The sequence below is a fragment of the Marmota monax genome, unplaced genomic scaffold, assembly GCF_021218885.2.
Source record: "Marmota monax isolate L192 unplaced genomic scaffold, Marmota_monax_Labrador192_F-V1.1 WCK01_AAM20220418_F8-fsc00001, whole genome shotgun sequence".
NCBI classification, from domain to species: domain Eukaryota; kingdom Metazoa; phylum Chordata; class Mammalia; order Rodentia; family Sciuridae; genus Marmota; species Marmota monax.
In genome coordinates this window covers 50,007,922-50,030,814 of record NW_026693777.1, presented here as the reverse complement: position 1 = coordinate 50,030,814, position 22,893 = coordinate 50,007,922, and the positions used below count along the sequence as shown (strand labels likewise).

Sequence of the window (22,893 nt, the reverse complement as noted above, 5' to 3'; positions counted from 1 at the left end):
GAATCTGCTTCTGGGGGAACCCAGCAAAAACAGCTTAATACTAAATACAGCCTGTTGTAGATTGGGATAGAAACCTCCCCATAGGATGGTGACTTTTTGCTTATTGCACTAAATGTAGCATATTATTACTTGACTTCAGCTTGGTTTTGAATGTGCATTCTCCAAGTAACAGCAGGTTCACTCAACACAGCAAGGGCACATGAGCTAGAGAAATAGAAAGAGACAGAGAAATCAGCAATTCCAGGAATATGTCAGACATCTCTGTCTCTATCAGGAAGACCTCCAAGCTGCCATGGAGGAGGGACATTCTCAAATTGGGTAAGAAGTATAGATAACCAGTTGGGAATAGCTCCCCTCTCTCAGAATCGACTAACACTGCACTTCTCTGGGGGAAGAAAATAAGGCCAGATGGCAAAACGGGGTTTCCAGCTGGAAAGATCTTCAATAATAGTGGGAACTGCTCATGACTTCTCTGTCAAGTAAAATTCATGAGATGTGGAGACAGGATATTAGCAAGGCCAGAAGGGAAAGTGTGGTCCCAGTATACTTCAAACTGGACATGGAATGGGAGTTAGAAGTGCTGTAATAAAGTAATAAAGTCCTGAGGCCAGATTTAGGCAAGAGACTGAACTCCAAGACTTGGGGGTGGTACTTTCTGAAGAAGTTTGAATCTCATCTCTAATACCTGGACATTGGACAAAGTCCCCAAATGGCCTGTAGATGAGAGTGGTATAAGGAGGATGATCTGATTTTACCAGGATTTTGGAGCCTTTAAAATTGTTGACTTGGACTCCCACTGAACTAATGTTATCTATACAGCTTGCAAAATTTAAGATGTCAGGTTTTAAATTAAGGGTAATTGGAGATGATCAGAATTCCTTTCTGATTCTTGGATGTTCTAGGGAAGAGCTGGTCTTTATACAGAACTTTCTGGTGACAGGGTGGTAGACAGCAATGTAAAGAGATCACTGGATAACTCTTCTGCTAATAAGATAACCTCAATTCAGTTAAATGTTTGCATTAACTACCTATCATTCTACTAAAAGGAATCAGTTTAGATCATTCCACCAATTTTTCCTATGTTTAAATTTGTACTTGCTCTGTGATTGGGTGAAGGAGGACTATCAAGTTGTCGACCTCTTAGGGCCTTAGTTTTCTCATCTGAAAACAGAAAGAATGTTATCAGGGCTGTTCTTCCAGGTGGTTTTTGACTTGAGTGTCCTGTGCCTCTGAGAATAGATAGTGATTTTTCTTGGTGGTCTAAATGAGAGGATACTTTTCTAGAAGGTTCAAACCACCAGTCAGCAAATATCTTGGACATCAAGCTGTGGCTTCCCTTAATCCTGGGGCAATTCTTTACACTGGTCATTGAGGCACCAAGGCAAAAGAAGGTCAGAATAGTGGTTTATCTAGACTTCAATTCCAGGTCTCTTTAGGACTCTTCTTTACTCTGTCAGTCTCTGAGGCTAGAGATGGATGCTGAGCAATCCTAGTTCTCATAAAGACCTATCACGGTTCACTGATCTGTGAATTTACTCTAACTCTTCTTAACTATGTATATACACACACGCACGCAAATGCATGTTAGCATGTGATACTGGGAGTAACAAACTCTTCACCTTAATAGATTGTCCTAGTCTATTCAGGCTGTTCTAACAAATGCCTTAGGAACATTCCTTACAATTCCAGATGCTGGGAAATCCAGGGTCAAGGCACCAGCAGATTGCATGTCATCATCTGCATCCTCACCTGGCAGAAGGGCAGACGGGCTCCCTGGGGAGCTTTCACAAGGGCACTAATCCCATTCATGATGGCTCTGCTGCATGACCTAATCACCTCTCCAGAAGCCCCACTGCACACTAGCATCACACTGGGGATTAAGTTTCAGCAAATGAATTCTGAAGGAACACAAACATTCAGAGTACAGCATATATATAGTTATATAAAACATATTGTAACATTTATTCTCTATACTTTATATTTTAGAAATTTGGAAAATTTATATTTGGAAGTTAACTTTATGTTCATCCTGTTTCAGTTTTCACACTCTTTAAAAAGGACTTTTAAAATTAAACATTGAGATGATTGTATGCTCAGAGACAATTGTAAGAAATAAATTGGAAAGAAATAAGAGACCCAGAATAGCCTGGAAAGATCCTGAGTACCCTTTACTCAGTTTTCCCCATAATAACATCCTGCAAAATTGTACTACAATATAATAAGCAAGATACTAACATTGATACAGTCGAGACATAGGACATTTACATTATCACAATATTTCCCTCACAGTCATTTCCTTTTTGCCCCCGCCTGCCTTTATCCTGAAAAGTACTAACATGTTTTCCATTTCTATAATTTTGTCAATACAGGAATGTAAATGGAATCACACAGTATATAATCTTTTGGGATTGGCTTTTTTTCACTCAGCATAATTCTCTGGAGGTTTTTTTAGACTGTTGCATGCATCAAACAGTTCATTTCCTTTACAGTTAAGTAATAATATATGCTAAGATATGCTATGGTTGGCTTACCCATTCACCTGTTGAAGGGTATCTGGCATTTTTTGTTTTTTGTCCAAATAAACCAGCTACAAACATTCATGTGTAGGCTTTCATGTAGACCCACTTCTTCATTTTTCTGGGATAAAGGCCCAGGAATGCGATTTCTGGTTTGTATGGTATTTGCATGTTTATCTTATTAAGAACTGTCAAACTATTTTGGAGTAGCCATACCATTTTACATTCTCACCAGCTGGTATAAATGACCCAGTTTTTCTGCATCCTTTCCAGCTTTTGGTGTTGTCCCTATTTTTAATTTTAGCCATTCTCATAAATTTTAGCATATAGCAGTATCTCATTATGGTTTTAATTTGCATTTCCCTAATGGTCAATAATGTTAAACATCTTTACATGTGCTTATTTATAACTTGTATGTATATCTTTTTCAGTGAAATGTGTCCTCATATCTTTTGTCCAGATTCTTATTGGATTGCTTATGATCACTTGACATATCCTAAATACTAATTCGTTGTCAGATGTGTGATTTGCAAACATTTTCTCCTACTCTGAAGTTTGCTCTTTCATATTTTAATGGGCTCTTTTATAGAGAAAGATTTTAGATTTGATGAAGTCCAGCATATCAATTTTTTCCTTATTAGATTATACTTTTGGTGTTCAGTCTGAGAATTCTTTGCTTAATACTAGATTTCAAAGATTTCCTTCAACTTTTAAAAAAATGTTTAATAGTTTCACATTTACATGTCTGACTCATGTTGAGATACTTTTGGTCTGAGATCTGAGGTTGAGTTCTAGCTTCAGTGGTTACTTACCAATGTTCAATTGCTCTAGCACCATTTCTTTCTGAAAACGCCTTGAATTATTCTATATTATTATTATTCTATATTATTCAATATTCTATATATGAAATATTCTATATTATTCAAGGCATTCACAACTTGAATTATTCTATAGTTTGAATCTTAAATGTCCTGCAAAGGCCCATACAGTAGAAGTTTGGTCCCCAGGGAGGAGCTTTGGGAGGTGGTAAAGCCTTTACAAGGCTTGGTGGGTGGTCTTTAGGTGATGTGCCCTTGAAGGGGATTATGGGACCCCATCACCCTCCTTGTTCTCTGTTGCTCCCTGGTGACGAAGTTAGCATTTTTTCCTCCACCACACATTCCTGCTGTGATGTGCTGCCTTACCACAAGCACAATGGGGGCTAATGAATCATGGACCAAATCCTCCCCAACTATGAGCCTAAAACCTTTTCACTTAATAAGTAGATTATCTCAGGGATTTGTTATAAGGACAGAAAATTGACTATCACACACACTTTTGTATCTTTGTAAAATATCAGGTGGGTAGATTTTTGAGAGTCTATTCCTGGATTCTGTATTTTACGTCATTGATCTACATGTCTGTCGTTGAATTACACAATCTTGATTACTGTAGCTATATGATAAAACTTGAAATCGGGTAGACTAGTTCATCCCACTTTTTCCTTCTTTTTCAAAATTGTCTTAGCTATCCTAGCTCCTTTGCCTTTTCATAAACATTTTAGATCTTGTCTATAGATCTACAAAATCTTTGACTATTTTGTAGAAGTTATGTTAAGCTAGTATATCAATTTGGGGATCAATGACATTTGGGGTAACCACTTAATTTTTTTTTCAAGTCATATCATTTTCCATTTACTTCCATTCAATGAGAATTAGGAGCGCTAGTGCTCTCTACATGAATCTGAGTTCTAAAGCTGTAAGAAGGCTGAGGAATTCTAGGCCATGTATTAGCAAGTTTGAGGGAGTGTAGTGTGACCACATGCCAAAAGAGTAAGCATGCTCAGAGGAAAGGTAAGTGGTACTGTAGCTGACTCTGGAAGATGTGACTCTTGGAAAAGTTCTTCAAAGAACTGTTGGATTTATATGGGCAGGTAGGAGAGGAGTGCATGGAATCTATTCAGACTTGCCTTTAGAAATAGTTGTTTGCTTTCTGGTTGGTCCTCTATGGAAGAATCTTTATCACTGCTGTCATTTAATTGTCCTTCTGTGGACCTTTTTTTTTGTTTAATCCCTGATAGGTTTTTATATTTTGAGATACTTTAGTGACATTGCTCTTCCAAGCTGTGTGTCTTGAGGCATCACAGAACATTTATGCACTTTAAGGGAAATGTCATTGCTGTTCTCTCTCCCAATGAAAATTATTTTTGTCCTGCAGTGACTTTGGCTGCCCCTGTGGATTGTTGTCTCAGGTGTAGTTTCAGGAGTTGGTCTGGCTGTTGAATTTGTTTGTCTGTGCTTTCCTTAGTACTGAAATTAAAACACATGCTCACCATCAGATGTTTTTTTGCAGATTGCTCCCAGTGTTCTTCCTGTGGGTTGTGCTGCACAGAGGTTGGCTTGGTCTTAAAAATCCTTCCAGAGCGAGGGCATCCCAAAGAGAATCATTGCCTGAGGTGTTTAGACACAAGTGCCAGCCCTGCATCTCTTTGTTCCTATAGCATACTCATGTCATTCTCTTCTGGGTATTGATTTTTAAGAATTAATTTGTATTATGCTGTCATCTAAAGAAAGTCTCTTCTTCTGCTCTTCCTGCTGCCTGGGCAATGGAAGGTGTTTAGTCAGAATTTGATGAGTGACTAAAACAGATGACTGACATCTGAAAAGAACATAAAATGATTCAGGATCTTTTATAAATGCAGGCAAATGACAACATTGTCTGTTACTTCTAGATAGTGAGCCTTATGTGAAACCCTTTGATTCTGTCTGCTCATCTTCAAGGAGACATCCTCATTTAGGTGTAAGGACTCACAGGGTCACTGCATGTGGCAGCATAAGATGAACACTGATGCTTTGTCTCCCCTAGTATTCTCAGTTTCTGCTAAAATATTTTTTAAGATTTTATATATATATATATATATATATATATACATTTGTAAATGGACATAATACCTTTTTTATTTGTTTATTTTTATGTAGTGCTGGGAACTAAAGCTGGTGCATCACACATGGTAGGCAAGCACTCTACCACTGAGCTACAACCCCAGCCCCTCTGCTGAAATCTTAATACAGATTGAGATGAGGAATATATTTGGATGTGGGGTATTTAGCTCATTCAAAGGATATAGCAACCTTATGGATATAAGTGGAGCACCTATTTTTTTAGCTGGCTTTTTCTAGAGCCATAGAAACTGGTCTGTTAATTATGACACATAGGGAATTCTTGTTCAAATAAGAGTAAATTTAGAATATGCATAAGTGGCAGGATTCAATCCAAATTACAACCAATCCATCTATATGTACTCTCTAAACTGTTTTTTGCTTGGGTAGAGAAGCTACATATTCACTCCTTTTATTTTCCTGCAGATATCCTGAGTGACTCTCACACCTTTAAAGAAATATTTTTCTCCACTAAAGCTCTAAGAAACTCACAAGACATGTGAAGTTTCTCATGGTGAACATGTTATAGTAAAGCAGGTGATGAAGATCCTTTCATTTGACAGTGGACTCATTCCCCTTCCTCCCCCAAGGATCCATGGTTCATTGGTTTGTGTAGACCACTGGACTAACCTTGCCTTACTGTTTTAACAGCCTGAGCAAGTGGTTTTATTTTTTAAAAGAGAAAGAATATTTTATGATGGAAGGAGTTCACCTGAAAAACAGAGTAAAAAAAAACATATAAATGCATATCAAGGGAGGTTTTAATTATACTGCATTTAAATGTAAACTTAATCTTTCTTCCTGGGAAGAATTTATTCTGATTTTTCACTTGAACAAATAATGTAAAGTCACTATTTAAACTACTATTGGTCTTTTTAAAAGTTTTATCTCAAAGTAGCTAAATGGCTTTGTTGCTCATGTGGGAATGGAAATTAGCTCTTGGCATGAACTGCTTTAATTGAAATCAGTTTGTGGGCTGAGTTCCTATGCTGCTTGACTGATGACATCATTTCCTGTGCTTTTCCCAATCCTCACTGTTTTTCTAAGATAGGATGAAGCTAAGTATAACTTCAGATTTTAAAGCAACTGTACACCTTTTCCTGACCTACTTAGAATATTATCCAGCATTTGTATCAAATCCTTTTTGCCTTGGTATCTTTATAGATAACTTTTTAGTTAAAAAGCATTTTGGCTGAGATATTTTAATGGACTTATAGGAGCCTAAAATAACAGTTTGTTTGAATCAGTTTTCTGGGTTGCTTGACTTCTATAACAATGCTCCATCAAAGGAGTTATTTCAGCTTTTATGCATGGAGAAAAAAAGACAAAAATATTTTTAGAAGCAGCGTACTGTGTAAGTGCTGTGTAAGTGCTTAGTACACAATAGGCAGCTTCTCAGTCTCAGTCTTTGAGCGTGGCTTTTGATTTCATTATCATGTAGCATGAGTTGAGAAAATAGAAGTTAATTTAGCATCATTATGTATAGCACCTACATACAGGTAAGGTGCTTCTCTAGGCATTTGAAGGGATGTAATTAATAATTGTGGCACTCTTCGCTCTCAAGAAGTTTTAGGATAGACCAGTTGGGAATAGGAGAAATAACAAAATAATACATATTCAAAGAGAAATATAAAGTACTTTGAGAGGAAGGAGGGTTTGGGAGAGGGGAGGGAACAGAGATCAGAAAAGAACAAGGAAAAGAAGATACATTTGAAAAGGATGTTGGAGGCAGGTGGAATTTCAGGTTTGTGAAAATTGTGTGTTGGTGATTGAAAATTGGGGGAGGGGGTGTGGAGGGAAAGAGAGAAGAGATGGGGTGATTAGAGAGGCGATTCCATAAAAAAGAGGCTAGCACAAAGCCCCTGGCATAGGCATGCTGCATAATAGGCATCCATAAATATTTGTTAAGAGAATAAAAAATTGATGTGTAGATTGGAGGACTGGTTCACAAGACATCTTATGAGTGTGCAGATGAGCCATGAAACACGTTGTGTTATCATGCTCAGGAGAGCATTTAATGCTGAGGTGCAGGGAGTCCTTCATGATGATGGTGTTTCAGTAATTGTGTGGATCTTGAAAAGGCATATTGTTTTCAACTCGACTCTGTTTTCTTTTTGTTGTTGTTTATTTTTTTAATCTAAGAGGCCATTATAAGTATTGGGTTCTGCATCTTTCTTTCCCTGTTGTCAGGCTGGGGTTTGTGTAGCTGCTTAGTAAAATGGCCCTTTGTCCTGTGGCCACTTTCTGAGACTGTACTGGACTCTCCATAAGGGGCACTGAAGAGGGTGGCTGCTGGGAGGAGTCTTCTCTGGTTCATGGAGAAGATTTGGCCCCTGTGCCTCAGGAAGACCGAGCCTCAAGAATGAGCAGAGCAGCCAATTTCAGCTCTTGGACAGAAAGAAGGCGTTCTTTTCTCCTAACATAAAATTGTGGAGTATTTTCCTCCCACAACATAGAGGACAAAATAAGCTAAACTTCCAATTCCCAGTTCTGGCCTGTTTGTAAAGAGATGTGTTAACAAGGATTCATGATTAATCCAATCAAGCCTTTAGTCCTCTCCATCCACTCCAAGTAGGACACTTCTAGATGATGAGGAAATAGCTTGGGATTTTGAAAGTACTATCAGCATACCTAAGTTTCCTAAGTATACCTATGCTGTTATTTCTCCTAGTAGAACCTCCTGGCATTTTTAAGAATATAGCATCTTCTGCTATCTCATGGTCTCGGGTCTAAGACTGTCCACCCTAAGCCCTGAAATGTATACTTTTGTAGGTGAAAATGTGGCAAAGAGTGGATTCTAAACACTGAGGGTCTTCTTGAGTTTAAGGTTACAGTTTAAACAAGCAGCTTTTTCTGAGCCCAGTCTTGCCTCCTCCCATCTGCAGGCAGCCTTGTTATTAAATGCCTTTCTGGTATTTTTTTTTTTCTTTTCTGCCTCCAAAACTTCCTTTAACAAAATCATGTGGAATTTATTACTCTTGTTTCCCTGGCCACCTACCTGGGACTCTGAATCATTTCACGGGAAAATTATTGCCATTGTAATTTTGCCTTGTATCGTTACTCACAGCACTACTTTCTTGTTGATATAAATTATAAGAAATGACATTGAGTTGTAAGTTGTGCTAAATTAGGGAAGTCATTTAGCTCTATTAAAGTAAATGCCAAAGAAACAATTACCGTGCATTGTAAATGATTTTATGCACACAAGTGATATCATGCTTAGCATTGTCGATTAGGTCACTTCTGCATAAATATGTGGATCCTGATACATTGTTTTATTTTCTCTTCAAATACTACAAATCAACTGAACTGTTGAAATCTATGCACTTAAATTGCAAAAATGAATCATTCTCCTTCTTCTTCTTTTTTTTTTCCAAGTACAACACTGCACTATTCGCTGTATGAATGGAGGCAGCTGCAGTGATGATCATTGTCTGTGCCAGAAAGGATACATAGGAACTCACTGTGGACAACGTAAGTAAACCAGGTAGTCACCTCGATGTAGACACGTAGCATAATGAAATAAGTGCTGATGGATTTTCTTTGATTCCCCGAGACACGACATTTTTAAAGACACCTAGGGACCCTTACAGATGAACACATCACTTAACCAACACATTTGGCACCAGATTTCCTTTTGGAATATTGATAATAACTTGTTTGATTCATTTTCCTTTCGTTTGTCTTTACCACCCTGCTTGCCTCAGACCTTTGATTGACAGTCACCACCTAAGGTGCAAGATCATTGTTAGTTCCCAATGTTACCTTCCATTCATTTGCTGAACTTTTCCATTTGGATTTTCCGGAAGCATCTCAAATAAAGTATTCGAAAACTCAACCTCATGTTTCTCCCTAAACATGTCTTTTCTCTTGATTAATGGTGTCTGCAACTCTTTTTAGTTTCCCACACTAGGTTCTGCTACTGTAGTACTTATTACACAGTGTTCAGTTGGTTGGTTCATTCACAACCACCATTTATTGCATCTGCTCTCTATCAGTCCCTGTGCTTTGCAGAAGATGAAAATTCCTTTCAAAAAGCTTATTTTTAATTACTCTAAGAAGAATATATAAAAACTGGGAAAAGTTAAAAAAGTTAAAAATATGAAAAATAAATTATAACTAATCCCATCTTCTAGATTTTTAATGCATATTTAGATCTTATTCTATTCAGATCTTATTGTGTATAATAATTTTTCCTACAAGTTTTTCACTTAAAATTTTATTAGAAACATACTCATATCATTAAACATTTTAAAATACATTTTAATGGTTTCATAAAACTCTATGTATTCATGCTTTACTACTTACTTAATGGTGAATATTATTTATGTAGTTTCCAGTTTTTGCCATTGTATATATATATTTGTTTTGATGAAAACTACTATTATAAATAAACCAAAATTTATATAATAGCCTATTGACCATCCCCACATTGCTGCTGGTAAGAATACTGACTGAGTTTTGTGCAGCTCAGCATGGAGAGAGAAGAAAGGCAGTGCAGCCTTCCCCAGTGTGAGCGACCCTTTGGCCTGAGTCTCCAGGGATGTTTTAGAGTTCACCTGTCAAGTGATGGAGGATGGTGCTTTTAGGCAGATAACATCATGTCCCGAAGCACTGGAATAGGACATAACAGGGAATGTAGGATGTAGCAGGTGCTTTGGTGTTGCTGGAGGTTAAATACAGAGAAAAGTGAGGAATGGAAATAAGATCAAATAGGAATCATGGGCTAGGTTTTGATGCCTTTATACATACAATCTTCCTTCCGAAGATAGGAAAGGATATTAAGATAACAAATGACAACATGCACTTATGAGTTACTTATTTATGCCTGACACTTTTAAAACACTCTTTACATGTTTTAACTCATTTAATGTAATGGCTTTTTGAGTGAGAAGCCATGAATACTACTTTCTAACAATGAGGAAACAGGGGCACGGAGACTTCAGTAATTTCTCTAAGGATATACAGATGGTAACTGGCAGAGTTGGTGTTGGAACCTGCCGCAGTCTGGCTGGGCACAAAATCATGAGCCACTCAAACAGGAACAAACTTTATTTTGAAAATCCCTGCCAATGCCCCCTATGCTCCTGGGGGAAAAAAATGCCGACTGACACACGCGGCGTTCTCCCGGACCGGCAACAGGAAATCCCTCCTCCGGAATTCCCTCCTACCGCACTTCCCCAACCAATGGGAGCTCTCCAGGAATCCCGTAGCAGGCCGAGGTGGACAGCAGGGGTGTAATATCCATATGAATGCAGATCTTAACATAATCATATCATCTCAATGGCTTGCTGGCGTCACCTTTCAACCAAAAATGCCATGCATCATACTACTTGGCTATGGCTCTTAGCAGGAACCCAGGCAGTCTGACTCTACAGCCCATGTGTTTAGTACTATGAATATCCATCTTCTACACTTTATTTTAAGAGGGTTTACAATGAGAAAGATCATTGTGGCCCCAGTGGTGAATCAACTGGAGGGGAAGAAACAGAAAGCAGAAAGACTAGGCTAAAGTAAGGCTCTGGTTACAGAAATGGCAAAATGGGGATGGATTCAGAGGCATTTGGAAGGAGAATCAGGAGGGCACCTCTCCTGCTCCATTTGACGCTCCTTGGGGGAAGTTTAGCCCAAAGCCCTGCACACAACAGGTGCTCATGTAACTCTTGCTGAATTCGACAACCAAACCTTTCCTTAACTTCATTTTCCTCATCTGTAAAATGGAAGAGTTGGGTTCAGCAATCTCAAAATTTCTTTTTCTGCTTAAAAATCTCTTAATTTTTCCCTGACTACAAATGAAGAGATGAAGCAGAACAACCAATAATCATAAATCTCTCTAGTTTTTATGATGAGAAATAGACACCTGTCATAATTTTAAGCATTAAAAGGTTATATCAGTTCAGGTCCTTTGCTGCCAAGTGGATGCCAAGAAAGCATTAGATTATAAGAGATTTATTTGGGGAGAGGCTTGTGAAAGATAATGGGCAGAGGACGCAGGATAGTGAGGGCTTGGCTTTCAGACCACAATGTGGTCTGTTTAAGGAGAGAAAAGAGGATGAACAATTATGGGGCAGGAGCCTCAGACAAGTGCACCTCTGATAGAGCCTTGGCTAGGCTGGTGGCAAGCCTAGAGCAAAGATTGCCCATCAGAGTTCCTTGTTGGCATCAATGGCCAGATCTTAGTCATTGGCTGAGGGGGTGCCTCAGGTGAGACTGTTGCAGCACATCTGAAGGTATGGCAACTGGAAGCTGACTGCCAGCTCAGCTCCTTGCAGAAACTTCTCCAGAAGGGAGAACTGAGTGGCTCAACTTCATGACTGCCACAGGAGTAGAAGCAAAGTTCATGGAAAATGTGGGAAGGAACCTTAAATTTAGAAGGAGGTATTAGGAAAAGCATCATGGAAGAGTGAGGTTGAGCTGGGCTTAGAAGAAAGGGTGGAATGGCAGATTTGGTAGGGAAGAGCCTAGCACCTGTGGTGAAGATGCCTACAAAGTCATGCCTGCAGAGTTATAGGAGATTGTACAGGGAGGAGTTGTTTAGAGCATAAGTTTTCAACTCTTATTTTAATGCCTTTTCTGTCAAGGAAAATGTCTCTCTCTCTCCAGCATCTCAGGGGTTATCTCACCAATAGTTTTATAGATTCTATTATGACACTTCATTGGGTCTTCATTATGACACTCAAATTACTGAATGTTAGTATGGATGTTTCATTGTTTGCAGTTAATTGTGTAATTTTACATGCTACATTTCTGTAAGGGTGATATCAGTGGGAACAGTGCTTCCCTTCCTGGGAGCCCTCTCTAATTGAAACAAATCATAAGCCAAAGAGTCAGCTTGCTAAAATGTAGTTGCTCTCTGGTGAAGTTTTTCAGAAAACACCACTTTGGATGCAAGACAGAAAGCATTGCTCAGATACTGCGTGTGATGTGACAGCATTAACATGGAAAGAAGTCACTGCTCAGGCAGTTGCCTGAGGGACATCTGAGGATCCCTGACTGTGGGGCAGCTATTCAAAACAAAAATAAATACCAGAGTGATTATGTATATTTTTATTGTTGTCCTTTCAGGGGACTGCAGTGTTACCTCATTAGCATCTTTTCTCAGGTAAAACTTCTCAGTTCTCTCCTTATCTTACAGCTGTCTGTGAAAGTGGCTGTCTCAATGGAGGGAGGTGTGTGGCCCCAAATCGATGTGCATGCACTTATGGCTTTACTGGACCCCAGTGTGAAAGAGGTAATGTATTTTGAAATCATATGCATAAAGACCTTCTGGTGGCTAACCTATTATTGATTTGTGTAGACCCTGGATTTGTCCAGCTATGTTTTGAATTTTGCTGAGCTTTGTGGAGGTTTCTGAATTGTCCCTGGAAAGTATGACAAGGCCTTGGCCCCGAGTCTGTGCATGTTTTTCAGCAATCATGCTGGTGGAATGCAATATTCCTTAGGAAGCATATATGTAAGATTCATAGATGTCCAGGGATGTCCCAGGAGTACTCCAGATAATAAATAGCTTTAATTTTAATGTGAGTTTCTGTTTTCAAGTTCAATGCTCACTGTTGCTTCTGATTAAAAGAACTGTTTTACCTGATTTGCCTGCCTATACATGCAAATATGATGTTGAGATCTATATGGATGTGCAGTATTCTTAAATTTCCCCCATGAACTTGGCTTTATTAATCATTTTGTCTCTACGTGTCATTTTCTCATCACTCCTGATTTTATAGTGAACATTTAGGAAGTTCATGTCATACAGAACTGAACTGGAAGATTACTTGGGAACTTTTTAAGTGGCACTTATCACTTTTATCCAAAGTTGTATAAAGATCTTCTTCTAAGATGGACGGTAAAGATTTTTTTTTTTCATTTTTTTTTATTGTTGGTTGTTCAAAACATTACATAGTTCTTGATATATCATCTTTCACACTTTGCTTCAAGTGGGTTATGAACTCCCATTTTTAGCCCATATACAGATTGCAGAATCACATCAATTACACATCCATTGATTTACATATTGCCATACTAGTGACTGTCATGTTCTGCTACCTTTCCTATCCTCTGCTATTAAGTAGCAGATATTCAATATGTGTCATTTAAAACATAGCTGAGAAAAGCAAAGAGCAGAAAGTGGTATGTGAAAAATTGTTTATTTTCTCTCTTTGTACATGTTCAACTAAATTCAGTCATTTTCTAACAAAGCAACAGTACATATTTTGGTGAGCAACTCTAGGTCAATTGCTGTTATTATTGGATTAAAATGATATTGTAACTCAATTAAATCCCTGCAAGGTTTTGCTGATGATGCATAATAGACCCTTGGCATCCTTCTGAAGTCCCTCCTTAAACTGTCTTACAACTTTTGCACTGGTTATTTTTGTTGATTTACAGCTAATATACATCATCCAGTGGTATTGAGAGTAATAAAGATAACTGTTTATAATAGGTAGTATCATTCTATACCTTATTGTTTACTCATTGAAGATGTTGGAGATTAAAATCATTTACATGTGAAGATAATTTCTCAGAATGATAATGCTGAGTTTTACTTGTTTTGGAAAAATTACTAATAAAAGGAATTTATAGGTTATTTTTATTTCTAATGAAGTTGTTAATCATTTATTGAAAAGAATATTGATTCCAATAGTTCAGATATTGATGATAACAGTCTGAAATAAAGAGGGCATAATATCGAACCACTCCACAGTTATTTCTTCAAGATTTTATCTTTGCTTAAGAGGAGGAAATGGCTTGAATGGGTTAAGTGTTACTCAGGGTTTCTTCAAGTTTTGGGGTGTCTATAACTACTCCCTTTCAGGGAGAAAGGCTATCCTGAAACCTGCATAAAGGTGTCAATGTCTGTTGGCTCCAGAGAATCTTCATAGTGGTGATTATGTAAATCAAAACAATCCCTTAAATGACAGCTTTCAGGGCCTTTGTGATAGTGGAGAGGGAGTGGAGAAGCAGGAAGGGACTGTCTCTATTCATTTTCCTCTACTTATTTGGACCATGAGCACAGCTCTGACCTTCAGTGGGACCACGGAGACACCAATATCATTTCCCTCATTAGATGGGAGAGGGGAATCTTTTTTATTCCAGTTCTGTGTTTCCATTTATAGAGTCTGCTGTTTGAGGGCTCTTCTGAAAGTTATCCACTTAATTCCTTAAACAATTAGAGTCAGTCTACCCTCTTATTAGATGTATGTTGGTGATTTCAAGAGTGAAGGATAAATATGTGGAACCAAGTCAGGACAAATCCATCCTGAAGCACTAGAAAATATTCAGCATGGTTTCTCATGATGGTGGGTTAGTACACTTCTTACGTTGTGAATAGCAGGATAATGCCTAGGCTAATTATAATCTGTTTTTATCCGGGTGTAACTTTTTATTTAAAAAAAATAAATTTGCAGGAAGCCTTCACTGTTTTCCTTGCTCAACTCACATTCTCACTAGTTCTTTGTCGATACCTCTTTTTATAGCACTTACCACTTTATATCAAAACTTCAGATTTCCACTTACTCCACTAGAATGCAATCTCTTTGGGAGCAACTACAGTTTCATCATCTCTTTATTTTTTTAACATACATGACAATAATGGAATGTATTACACTCACTATTACCCATTTACAGCACAAGTTTTCGTAACTCTGTATATAAAGTATGTTCACACCAATCTTAGTGCCTGATGGAGGGCACATGATTGATAGACATTGAACAGGATTCCTTGTATAGTGTCAGAAGATTGGAGATATAATTATCAGATATGGCTAAGTATCTTCTGGAAATAATTGCTGTTTGCCTGCTTGTGGGTAGTCCTAGAAATTGCCTAGCTCTCTCAGGGACCCAATGTGACTGTGCAAGACCCCTTGGGAATGATAGTGGCAGGCTTTGGATCACTTAATGTCAATAAATGAAACTTAATAATCCATGAACCTCACATTTTGGTTTGATGGATATTCATGCTTGAATTATGAATCATAACATTTATTCAGACAATCAGGTTATCAAATTTGTCTCACTTGCAACATTTATCTGTTAAAATAATTTGTTTAAATGTCTTGGTTAGTTGGCCACCTTAGGCAGGTAGTGATGATATATTGTAGCATTGCCTGTCTTTCTTCACTCAGAGAAGGAAACGTTGAAACCACTGGGTTATTTGACCTGCAATGCTTACTTTGTAAAAACTGTATAGGAATAGCATTAGATATAGCCTAGAGTTTATCACAGTCCCCACCACTTCCTGTTGTTACATACCCTGCTTACTTCATTCATTTAGCTTCCCCTGGTCCCTGTGGGCACTTAAGTTTGCCACCTCCTGCTGCATTCTTTATCAAAGATGGTATCTCTCTCTGTTTTTTTTTTCTTTCTCTTACCTGTTTTTCCTATAGATTTACATTTATGGTTTTCTTGTTGTTCCCCATCCCCTTTCCTTCTCTCTTCCTGGGCTTTGACCAAACAGTAGAATTTATCGTTGCCTTAGCTCAGTGGTATAGTATGTTAACATTTGTTATCAGAATACTGAAATGAGGTCAGTGCCTGTTTTTGCAATGACAACACAAGTGAGTTGTGTATTGCTATAGTTACTGCCAACAAAAGACTGTGTGGAGTCATGCTTTCTCTTGCCATTTGCTTCAAAATGCAGACCATTAAAAATCTTGTTAAATGATCTTGCATCAAACACAGTGAATCATGTGAGTAGATGAGGTCTTTGACGGTCATGAAAAAAAGAGAGAAGAATGATGGGGACAGACCTAAACTTGGAGTTGAGGGTGTATGTCATGGTGAATAGGCATATAGAAAGAAAGAAAGGAAAGACACCGGGGAAACATGAAGGGAAGCAAGAGAACCAAGAGAGCACGGAGCCAAAGAAACTGAGGCAAGAGGGAGTTTGAGACTTAGTTTGGTGGTCACAAGACTTACTGAGGGGTCAAGAGAATGAGAATCACAGAGGCTTTTGACATACTAACAACTGACATGTATTGACTGTTTACAATGTCGCAGGTGATGTGTTGAGCATTTTAGCTTTTTTGCAAAAACATTATGAGAAGATTCCTATAGTGAGACCAATTTTACAGGGAAATAACAGAAGTAAAAAGAGATCAAATCTGAACAGTCTGGCTTTTAAGACTGTAAACATCAGTGCTGCACTACACTTGGATTTCAGTGGGAAGGGGTCATTGCTTAGCCATAGATAATTTTCTGAGGAATGGTGAAAAGAAACCCAGAAGCATGAATTTTAGGGTAGCAGTAATAAACCTTTTAAAAAGTGCCATTCAAAAAGTTTGGCAGGCTGGGGTTGTGGCCCCGTGGTGGAGCCCTTTTCTAGCATGTACAAGGCCCTGGGTTTGAAAACAAAATGACAAAAAACAAATAACTACAAAATACAAAGATATTGGGCTAGGTGGATGGTTGTCCTCCATGGTAGAGTTCAACTAAGTTGTTTTGAAATAATTTTAAAAAGCAAGAGAAAGAAGTGTTGAGTATATTGCTTGGATGTGTCTAACACAGGGTTCTAGAAAACTCTTCTGTTTGATTGATTTTGGTGATTTAAAAATGTCAGCTCACTCTTGGGGAGAGTGATTTCTGTCTGTTTGCAGAACATATAAATGGGCTCCAAAGGACCAAAACAAAACATGCCTAAACATAGACGTCGGAAATGAATATTATTGTTTAGTGTGGTTACCATGGCAGGCTATACAGTTTCCCTACAATGTTACAGTTGCTCAAAACATATTTGGAATCTTCTGTTTTTGGAAATGGCTTTACAGAGTCAGCAATACATTCAAATGAACATGTGGCCGTTTTTCCCCTTTGGGGAGGCATTTTGAATTTTTTAGAAATGGCCTAAAATAATTTAATGTTAATTCTAGTGACAACAGTGGGTAATTAAAAGTTTTAGCTGTTTGGGGTCAAAAATGGACTTAGGAGAAAATAAAACAAAAACTAGTGAGAATAATTTTCTCACATGGCTCATAAAGCATGTAGAATTGGATTAATGTTTTAATGTCAGACTTTATGTGAGCCAGAGGATAAAGCCTTTTGGAAGCATAAATGCTAATAGCAAGAAGTTTCCTATCGTTAGTCCATCTGGAGATCTTCATCATGTACTGTCAGAATGTGAACATGCACAAGAGTGCTTCTAAATCCCGATTCATTTGTTCTGTTAAATTCCTACCCATGTCTAATCTGTGAAAACAGTATTTGGATTTTTGCCAGCTCCAGAAAGTCTGTTGGCCGTTACACTGACTATCAGTAGGTAAGTATAGGGGAAGACATTGTCGAATTGGTAGCTTGAAGAAAAAGGAACAACGGGGACAAAGGTGAAGAAGAAAAAAAAATGAAAATATGGAAATAGCCCATATCCCCCTAGAGAAGCAGATCAGGGGAGGTGAACTAGATATGCATGAGTCCATACATGCCTCCTGGGAATTGCAGTGTGAATGGAGCTAGAAAGGCTTTAGTTTGTTTGCACAATGATGGAAAGAATAGAATGAACAATAACTAGGTTAACTGCGACCATCTCATTTTTGTATGGGCAGTTGTCACTTGAGAAATTGCTGTTCTCATCCGTTAGGTTATCTTATGATATATACATGATGATTTTACCCAGATATCTTTATGATAATTTCATTGATCAAGTATCAGAAAAACATGTCACATTAAGTAGTCAATAAATAACTGTTCATTTTGTAAATCTTGGCAGTGAGGTGTCTACACTGTTCCTAAGGAATGAAAAATACTAATATCTAATGATGTAAATTGATAATAATCAGATGGTCCACTCTGGGAACACTTATCTCATAAAAGAAAGTAGAAACATGACCTTATCTCAGAGGCCTGTTTGGAAAGCTTCATGGTATCAAGAGTTGCTTTGTCTTTAAGAATTTTTAAAATAAATTTTATTATATATTTACAGTTTACAACATGTTATTATGTGATTCATATAAGGAGTAAAATGGAGCCAAGTGCACTGGTGCACGCCTGTAATCCCAGTGGCTTGGGAGGCTGAGGTAGAAGGATGTCAAGTTGAAAGCCAGTCTCAGCAACTTAGTGAGGCCCTCAACAACTCAGCAAGACCCTGTCTCAAAAAATAAAATAGGACTAGGGATGTGGCTCAGTAGTTAAGCACCCCTGGGTTCAACTCCCAATATATCCCCCACACACCCCAAAAAAGTAAAATGGCTACTATAGTGAAGCAAATTAGTTTATCATCTCACAGAGTTACTTTTTGATGACAAAAGCAGCTGAAACCCACTTATTTAACAAAAATCCCTAGTACAATTTTATCAGTTATAGTCATTGCAGCATTACTCATAATATCTAAGATGCGAAAATAATCTAAGTGTCCATCAGTGGATGGCTGGGTAAAGATATGTGGTATATCCATATGTGTAATGGAATAGCACTGAACCTTAAAAAAGGAGAACTTGCCATTATCCACAACATTTATGGACCCATAGGACATTATGTTAAGGGAAATAAGCCAGACACAGAAAGAAAAATATATCACAGTCTCACTTATACCTGGAAACTGAACGAAACAATTCAAAGGTCAAATATATAGAGATCAAGTATAAAACAATGGTGGGTCAAAGTAGTAGCAGATATGTAGGTTGAATAAGTGTAGAGATCTAATTTATAAGAGGAGTTATTTTTCTTGTGTTCTTTTTCCCTTGGTGTTTTTCTGAAAGACATTGATCAAATGTACATTTCATGTCTTTTTCTCAGTGTGCAAGTAAATTTTACATAGCACAGTTTCTTTCTTTCTTAGGGACTAAACCTGGGACACTTAACCACTCTGAGCCACATTCTCAGCCCTTTATATATATATATATATATATATATATATATATATATATATATATATATTTAGAGACAAGGTCTTGTTGGGTTACTTAGGGCCTTGCTTAGTTGCTGAGGCTGGTTTTGAACTCATGATCCTCCTGTGTCAGCCTCCTGAGCCTCTGGGATTATAGGGATGTGCCACTGCACCTGGCCAAAGCTCAGTTTCTGACACTAATTTGATCAAATTTTAAATTGTAGGTGGCTATTTTTTAAGTTCCTAGAGTAAATGCCACAGGCTGACCCCCATTTGCCAGTGCCTTTGGAAGGCAGAGCTCTGTGAACTATGTATGTTTCTTTTTTTTTTTTTTTTCCTTTCCAAAAGGTAACAAGCAATAACCTGTTGTTGATAAAATATGAGTCTCACTTCTGGTATTTAGTTGAAAAGGAAAGTAAAACAAAACAAAACAAAACAAAAAACAATGTGTAGATAGCAGAAACAGAATGCCCTACATGTTACTGTGCATTTAAAGTGGTATTGTAACATTTGGCAGCTGGTGGATCATTAAATAAACTTGATTTTCCTAGAATAGTTCCAGGAACTACAATTGTTGACAAAAACATTCATTTTTATGGTTGAGTAACTGAGGGCATACTCTCTATCCTGCCTGTCTATGTGCCTGGTATGCACAACAGGACTGGTGGGATGCAATCGGAAAGCAGCTTGATTTTCATCTCCCAGTTCACTGTGCCTCTCTTCCTACTCTGTGTGTTGTTAGTTCTGCTGGTGGATAAGATGTTGTGATCCCTTTCAGAATTTCTGCCCTGCAGATCCCTTAATGTGGGCAAAGGTGTCCATGTTCTCACTGTTGCTTACATTTCCTTCCTAGCCTCTGATGTCCAGTGGTAGCTCCAGCCTTTTGCATCCTTGTTGCTGCCCCAGGCAGCCCTCTGGAAAGGATCCAAGCGCACCCCACCTCAGCCCTCTCTCATAGTGGCTCACTGCTAGAACCACTCATGCATTGCCACAATAAATTGCTGGAGTGCAAACTAATTTTGACACAGTAGCAAACCCTCCTTGGACCAGTGACTTAGCATCTGGCCAGCCAATTTCTGGACATTTGACAGTATCCAGTGCTCAGTGTCCTTCAGAGTGCAGAGGATATATGCATGTGGTCTAAGCAATTGCTTTGAAGTTTCTCTCATGAATGGGATCATAAAGTTTCCCAGAAAGAGCTAGTGACAGCTCAGCCCTCTCCCAAGTAACTTCCCTTTCTTTTCCATCTCTTCCTACCTTGGACACATTAATATTTTCTGTATGCATAGGGTTTAAGAAGTCATCACCACCACCCACATTACAAATTATGCATCATAGTGTCACATTGGATTTTGATCGTGTCATCTGTTTGTTCTGATGCTTCAACTGAAATTTTCATTTAAACATGGTTTTATGTTAACAAAGCTAATAGTTTAATACAGCTATTAAATTTGTTGTAAATTTTGATGTCATGGTTTCATTTTCAAAGTTTGTTTCAACTTTTTAATTTTTAACAATTTTTTTCATTAAAATTTTTTTTTTTAGTTGTAGATGGACACAATACCTTTGTTTTATTTATTATCTTTATGTGGTGCTGAGGATCAAACCCAGGGCCTCACACGTGCTAGGTAAGCACTCTACTGCTGAGCTACAACCCTAGCCCAACTTTTTTTATTTTTTAGCTCTTGCAAACTTTAAAAATGATAACATTAATTTTTGTAATTTAGCAGCCAAATTTAATATTTGGGCTACTTTTGAGTCTTGGATTAAAAACATTAACACGGCACTGACCAAAAGAAATATAATGTGAGCTCCATTATAATTTAACTTTCCTAATAGCAACATGAGAAAATAAAATGAAAAAGTTGAATTTTATTTTAATGTAGTATATATTGCTTAACCCAATATATCTAAAAGTTTTATTTTGATACTCAGTAAGATATACTGATAAAATATATTGTTTTCTTTTTTCCATACCAAGTCTTTGAAACCCAATGCATATATTATACTGCATCTCAATTAGGACCAGCTGATAGCCTCATATGGCTGATGGCTACCATATCAGACAGCTTAGCTCTCAAACCCTGCTTCCATTGATTTACATCAAAACTTCAAGTAGGTCTCTATAGGTCTCCAGTTTCCCTTCCTTCTCCTCCTCTTGCTTCTGCTTCTCCAACTTTTCAGAAAGCAGCACCTTAGTAAGAGAATCAATGAGAGACTATGTCATTATTTGAAAATCAAACCAATTAAAAAAATAGAACCAAATTAATTTGAGGGGCCTCAAATTAGAGTTTAATTCCTCAGGATCTCTTAGTGGAATCTTGTTCAAATAAAAGTGATAAGCACAGTCTTCTGTAGTCATGCAAATTAGATATAACAACTATAACAAATATTTAATGAAAGCTCAGCAGAGAGCTAGGCACAGTGATAGAATCAAGTAAATGGTTCTATCATCATGGCCTTAAAATGTTTCTGGAAAGACAGACAAATATACATGAATCAGGGCAAGGATTTAGCTAGACAGGGAAGATGAGGGAACGTGCTACAGAAGAAAAGAGAAAGTATACATGTTGAGGCTCAGTTTGACTTGGGGCAAAGGGAGGACATAGTCCGTAGGGAACCCCTTCTGTGCCAGCTTTCATGGTGCTGGAGTCCTGTGGGAGAAGAGGCAGAGGTGCAGTGCTAATTTGCCCAATTTCAAAGAAGGGAGAATCTATTGCATGCCTCACCTCCGTTCTGCTCAACTGTGTTTCTGCGCATGTTCTGTTGGAGGCAGCATATTGGGATTTAAAAAAATTCTCCTTTGTGTGTATAAATTGGGGGAGAGGTCTGATCTATTTCTGAAACTGTTTTAGCTTAATCTTATGGATAGCAGTCTGGAGACCCTTACCAATTTTTATAGGTTCAGTTGAGAGTATTCAGAACACTTAGTGTTTATGCTCCCTAGTAGTTATGGTCTCTAGAGAGTCTATGCTGTTTTTAGTTTATGAATATATGTTGGACAAATATATGGAGCTTCATGGTCCAGATGATGTGCCAAAGTACTTTTTGTAGAACATTAGTCCCGTGGGGGCTTCCAAGAAATGAAGTTTCCATGGTCAATATCATTTTGGAATCTCTATTCCATGTCCTTTGTTGGAGAGGCACTGAGCGTATTAGCTTATTACCTCTTGGGAGTCCTGCAAGAAGGAAATTGTTTTGTCTTAGTTTAACCCGGTGATTCCAAAACAATCAATTCTAGAATCCTTTCCCTCATTTTTTTTCCCTTAACACCTTCAATATTCTTATCCTGAAAATCTGGATTCTGATTATTTTGTAATTCATTTGATAGGTCTATGACATCTTCATATTCTATGTAGATATTTTATCTCTATACATCATCTTTATTTTGAAGAGATGAATATTTGTCTGAAAATCTAGATGTTTTGGGGAGGAAGGTCTCTGTTATATAGTCACTACCTTTGTGTTCCTAAGAAGATTAATTTGACCATAAATTTAAGTGTGGCATAAGATACTCATTGCCTTGCTTCTCAAAGATTTTAAAGAATGACTTACACAAAGTAGATCATCCCATTAAACACTGGTAAACCCATGGTTCTAAATGGTGTGATGTGGTTGGCATGCATGCCATCCTGTTTCTTATCAGCCT

The 22,893-nt window shown here is 37.8% G+C and overlaps 1 protein-coding gene across 1 annotated transcript in view; it reads left to right on the top strand.

Moving 5' to 3' along the window:
- Nucleotides 1-22,893, top strand: part of Fbn1 (fibrillin 1) — a 225,215-nt gene that overhangs the window by 32,227 nt on the left and 170,095 nt on the right. The window contains exons 5-6 of the mRNA XM_046461216.2: nucleotides 8,813-8,908; nucleotides 12,570-12,665. Of these exons, the coding sequence (XP_046317172.1) occupies nucleotides 8,813-8,908; nucleotides 12,570-12,665 (192 nt within the window). The remainder of the gene's footprint in view (nucleotides 1-8,812; nucleotides 8,909-12,569; nucleotides 12,666-22,893) is intronic.